General features: G+C 37.5%; 1 protein-coding gene across 1 annotated transcript in view; it reads left to right on the forward strand.

Moving 5' to 3' along the window:
- The window catches only part of tafa4b (TAFA chemokine like family member 4b), a 36,176-nt gene extending 33,028 nt beyond the window's left edge, over positions 1-3,148 (forward strand). The window contains exon 4 of the mRNA XM_055221787.1: positions 3,005-3,148. Coding sequence (XP_055077762.1) covers positions 3,005-3,148 — 144 coding nt within the window. The remainder of the gene's footprint in view (positions 1-3,004) is intronic.
- Positions 3,149-6,000: the final 2,852 nt, after the last annotated feature.

A 6,000-nucleotide genomic window follows, 5' to 3' on the forward strand; every position in this document is an offset into this window, starting at 1 on the left:
CACCAATGAATCTCTGGTCTGTCTGTGTAAAAAAAAAAATATATATATATATATATATATATATATATATATGAAAAGGAAGTTGTAACTTTGCAGATTTGTGTGGAATCAATGAGCAAAGGTGACAGGAGGTGAGATAAATTGTATTTTGTTCACAAGTATAGGTGACCAATGAGGTCAATGAGTGGTGACCACAGATCATATCGTATTACAAGAGAATGACTAGATCTCCAAAAAGTGATGTTTTATTGCAAGGAATTTGTTATTTTGTTCTATATGTGAATATCACAATGTTATATACTGTATACTATCCCTGTGACAGCACTCAATTAAGTGGAATAAGTGGGACGAGGAAGGTGGGCCTCAATGCCTGTGTGGGACAACTAAAAGAGAGACAGGTGGATAGTCTTGTTTTCTTTTTTTTTTTATTAGATTAAAGTTCAATGAAACATCTAACCATTGAATGATTATCAAATATTACCAGGAAATATCAAACATTTCCTTAAAATCTTTTTGTTTCTGATCTGTCATCACAAGCCAGATGTGAAAATTGGCTCCACATTGGCCTCTGTATTGAAGGCAAAACTGAACTCGATGTGACACAATTTGGAACATGCAAATTGAAATTTTGATGAGTGCTGTATCTATCAATCTCTGCATTAGTTTTAAAGTCAAATGTGAGATATTCAGGGATGGTGGTTCTATTTTAAAGAATTTTATACATAAAAATATATATTTAGTAGTTATTAATATCATAAATATTAAGAATGTTTATTTTGATGAATAAATTAGCTGAAGATGAGTTGCAATTCTAACAAAACGTTTTTGCACCATTAATATTTTGTTCAGAGCATGCTCTTTCTATTATCTATCTATCGTATTTCAAATTAATCCATTTCTATTTTAAGGCTAGTTAGAAATGTTTTTTTGCCCCCAAAAGATTATGATTATGATTATATATATATATATATATATATATATATATATAAATTTTTTTTTTTTTTTTAAAGAGATAATTTCTTCATTTTGAACCATTTGTCATGAGCAGATAATCCAGTATTGGTTTGTTTTATTAGTGCAATGAAGTTTAAATTAGATATGAATAAAGTAGTATCATCAGAAAATATTATTGTGGTAAGATTTTGAGATATAGAATATGAGCTGTATATGTATAATAATAATATACATTATATTATTTATTAAAATAATAAAGGACCCAATATGGACCCCTGAGGGACTCCACGCTGTACATCAGCTCTATCAGAAATGATTTTTCATCCATTTATACAAACAAACTGGGATTGACTATAAATAACCTTAACCCACTTTTTTATGAAAACTATATTTATGCAAGTTCTACTTAATATAATTAAGTAGAACTGTATCAAAAACTTTTGATAAGTCAAAAACATACTACAAATAGATTGATGGTTGTCTAATGCAGAGGTCTTCTCATCTAACAAATTAACTAAAGCCATGTAAGTACTGTGATTTTTATATAAACCGTACTATAAAGTTTATAAAGAATTGAATTATTATCTATATGAAAAAAATAACCTTTTTATCTTCTTTGCTTCCTCAATCTATCTCACATAGGAAATTTGGTATCATTCACCATATCGTCCTCTTTTCTTTTAGCTTTCCAATTATATTTTCTTGATGATCCAACAGAAGTGAAGCGACTTTTTCCTAAGTGTCTGTGTCTGCCGTGTGATGTGCGAGCGTGCCCGGAGGTGAGGCCGCTGGGGGCTGCTCCTCGCCCAATGAGGCCCTGTGCTTCCAGACGAGCTGCTTTTTGAGCTATGATAAATCTGCAGCAGCTCCAGTGCTGAGCTCCGAGCCGGTGGGAGCCAGGGGGACAGCTAGGCTACCAGTGGCAGGCGCCTCAGCTCTCTCATTACAGAGAGGCCTGGATAGCACTGGGCTCCTCTCGGGAACACTGACAAGGAATATTTTTAGGCCTACAGTGCAGCAATGCAGTTAGGCCAGTCACACTACAATGGCCTCTATCCATTTAGAAAAGAAGATATGATGACATTTTTCAGCTGCAGTACGTCTTTTGAAGGATCCATATTTAAGATTCTTTTTTTAATTATTATTATTTTAAATTAACATTAACATTACCAAACTGTGTCCTAAGATATAAAGTAGATGTGTTCAAATCAAATACAGCTCTTACTGGTAATAATTGTAATCCTGATTTATTCTTAATTACAAAGACAATGAACATGATAGCCAAGTTGTTTGTTTTAATTTGATGTTTTGGTTCTCAAGATGATTATCCAATCAGAAAGCAGCGTCACAAATCTCTCATTTGGGTTGCCGGTTCAAATGTCTAAATCTAGTTGACAATGCAGGCTCAGCTGTGATTGTCCCTTTAAACTTCAATTACTTACAGATGAAATATGAAATTAATTACAGACATATACATGAATCAGTCTGTTTACTACACTACTAAATCTTCCTGTTTTCATTTTGTTGATGTCCAAAATTCATGTAAAATGTACTACAAAGAACATTTTCAGATTCAAAATACTCTTTCACCATCTTTTATAACCACAAATCATTCAAAGTACCCTCTTGATCTGTACTTGCGTTGCCCAAGGGTCCCCATACCCCTAAAATAATTACAAGAAACACAAATGTTTGAATCTCCTCCAAACGTCTAGACATTTTAAAACTTTCGCTCCACAGTATGGCTTCTTTTAAAATATGGCTCAAATACAAAGTTGAAAGTGTCCTCAACTAAACTTAAAATAGTATTACCAATAAAACTAGCAAACATCAAACCTTATATGTCCTTAAAGTCCCCTCTCCTCCTCTGTGTTCCCCTGGAGATTTCAGGGCTTATAGATGAGCCTGGTCCCCTTCTCTCTTTCCGTCCTACATGCTTCACCGCGGCAGAATCAATATTTGAGGACAATTTGCGTTGCTCTGCTCCCGGTGGATGGAGTTTACCGCTGTAGATCTAACTTTCTTGTCCCGCCAACGTGCAGACAGAAAGCAAACTCGAAATACGCAGCCTTACTCCGGATCACTGTTTATCTGGGACAAAATTGTGGGTATATGTTTAAGATGTATGCCAGAACTCCTGCGGAAGTGCCCTCTTTCGCCCTCCATCAGCTTAAAAAGACCAAACACTCCCTGAGCACTCCTCACTCTTAGCCGCTAATGAGATGTTAGCTAGCATGCTGATGTAGCGGTTCAAACGGAGCTCTATATTGCTGCGTCAAAACTCCTTGAACATTCTGAGTCCCGCTGTCTTTGATAATAATGAGGGAAATGTATTTACTGTGCACGCCACACTGGCAGACAGTCTAAATATCGACGGGGGACTAACCCTTTAAATGGCCCATTGCAGACTAAACGCTTTGATCTCTGTGGGTTAGCTGTAGCAGGGGCCCACGGGGGAAGCACCCATAGAGACAAACAAGCAGCGTGACGGAAATGGCTGTACCGTACACGCTAATCACAAGAGCTGAAATAGAAACGCGAGGAGAGATAAAAAGGCGTATAAATTGTTGGTGAGAGGGTGTATTTTTAAGTATTTGTTTATGTACTTATGTAAACTCCCAAAAGGACATTATGCTGTATGCTAAGCTATAACGATTTCCCTTAGCAAAGATTTGAAACGTTGGAAATTAGAAATGTCTGGAAACTTTTAGAACTTTTAATAGCCTTAATAAAGCATCAAATGTACACAGACTAATCATAATGAACAAATAGTTTATAAAAAATACTGTACTTCAGGGTTAGTAACTACTTGAAGGCCCTGTACACAATTTTTTCTTAAATCTGTCTTGCCCCAGCACAGATTTAACTCATAAGCAGGTGTAATGTCAAAATAAGTTTATTGTGTACTGTCTGTATCTAACTGTAAAACATTTTATTGTCCAATCACCAGGAAGTGACGCCAAACTCCTCTCTGGCCTCTGAAAGTTGTGAAAAGTGAGTATAAACCCATAGCGGTGAATGATTAATATGCTCTGAATTCATAAGGTAAGTGAGAGAACTTTGGACCACTGCAAACATTTAAATTGAACTAGCTCTGTTTTTCATGTTTTAAGACAGTAAAAATCAGATACAGCACTAGTCAGTATTCCGGGTGCATGGAATTTGGAAAGTTTGGAATGTTTTTAGGGCACTCGTTTGTGGATTATTGATGTAATCTCTCATTCCCAGGAGTGGTCCATGGTATCAACAGTTTAAAGTCTTCTGGATGATGTTTTTAAGCCCAAGATGTCATTCTGTTGGCATTATCAGGCGAGCGTTATCAAACCAAATGTACTGTTCTGAAGAGTTCTTTTCAGTTTTTACAGTAATTGAATGGATGCAATAACTGGAGCACTTCAGTTCTGCAATAAAGTTGAGGGTTCAGTCTTCTTAAGTACCGTGGCTTCTTCTATGTCGTTCTCTGGTATTCAGAAACTCTTCAAAGACAGTCCATTGAAAACGTAGTCACCCATTCACATAAATTGATCTAAGTGGTTTATGTAATCCCTCAGTCATCCAGGACAGATTGAGTATTTAATGTATAGTTTTCCACTAAGTTTCCATAAGGCCTGTTCTTGTCATCCATCATGAAGCAGCTGATGTGAGAGAATCAAATAAATGCATAAAACTCAATTGCCCGGGCTTATGCATCATTTCTTTGCCAAGTCCAATTTGTATTAGCCCAGAGCCCAGTCGTTGCAAATACAGGTAGGATTCGTGTTCAGTGAAAACGGTAATGTTCAGATGAAGTGAGCCGCAGAAATGTGTGACAACTTGAGTCAGCTCTTAGAGAGGAGAGCTTTGTCACAGCGCAGAAACAGGCCATAGCTTGTGACATTGATTTAATATAAGTGAGGAGCAGATTAGCTGATGAAGGAGATAGGATCAGTCTTATCGGAGCCAGTGTGCCGTCGCTCTGTCTTGTCTCTGTCACTTTGCGGAGGACAAATCAACTCCAAACCAATGGGCTTCTATCAAATCGGCTGCTCAATAACCCGTGACATATTATTAGTCAGAACGGCACAAAAGATTTCTTCGAGCTTGGTTTATTGTATTGTAGTCTCGTATTTTCAGAATGCCCAGGAATGCAATATTCATTTATAGGAATCATTCATTTTAATATGGTCCCCTCCACTGATATGGGCACGTTTGGTGAATACAAAATATTCAGAGGTCATTGGAGATATTATTGTTTTAAATGGGCTGTGTGTGAGTAAAATTTGTTTTGGCCCAGTACAGATGTATTGTAAATGAAGCTCTGTAGGATCAAAATTTGCTGTGTGCATCAAATTATAAGAGTGGCTCGGCGCTCCCTTAGAGTTCGGGGATAGAGACGCTGCTCCTTTACGTTGAGAGGAGCCAGCTAAGGTGGTTCAGACATCTGTGCCTCCTGGACATTTCCCTAGGGAGGTGTTCCGGGCATGTCCCAGGAGGAGGCTCTAGGGAAGATCCAGGACACGCTGGAGGGACTATGTCTCCTGTCTGGCCTGGGAACACCTCGGGGTCTCACCAGAGGAGCAGAAAGAAGTGTCTGGGGTGAGGGTAGTCTGTGTAGCATGCTAGCTGTGATGGCAGTTACTGTGATTGGAGAATTATAAGTTGACAAAAACGTGAGCTACAAATAACAACACCCGGATATGAATTTGAGTCATTATATAATCTTGTTTATCTTTTACTCTATTTCAAGTTCCAAAATCTGACATTATAATTTCTAGGTTACTGATGACAAAATAAAAAACAAAATACAAAAACAGCTGTAGCTACTTCTGCAATACACCTGTTTTATTAGTTGTAGCAGCTTTCAAGTCTCAGTCTATTGAGTTGGGAATCGTCCTCTCTTCCTCAACATTGAATGGAATGTGACCAACCCCACTACACCAACAATTAACATTCAATAAAACCCACTTACAGAAATCCACAATTACAATATTCATTTTGAGACAGGCCTGCAGCTGGTGATATTGACGCCGCAGTGAACGGAGGATTCATTAGAGGCTCTTCCTCCCA

The sequence above is a fragment of the Periophthalmus magnuspinnatus genome, chromosome 5, assembly GCF_009829125.3.
Source record: "Periophthalmus magnuspinnatus isolate fPerMag1 chromosome 5, fPerMag1.2.pri, whole genome shotgun sequence".
Classification (NCBI taxonomy): Eukaryota; Metazoa; Chordata; class Actinopteri; order Gobiiformes; family Gobiidae; genus Periophthalmus; species Periophthalmus magnuspinnatus.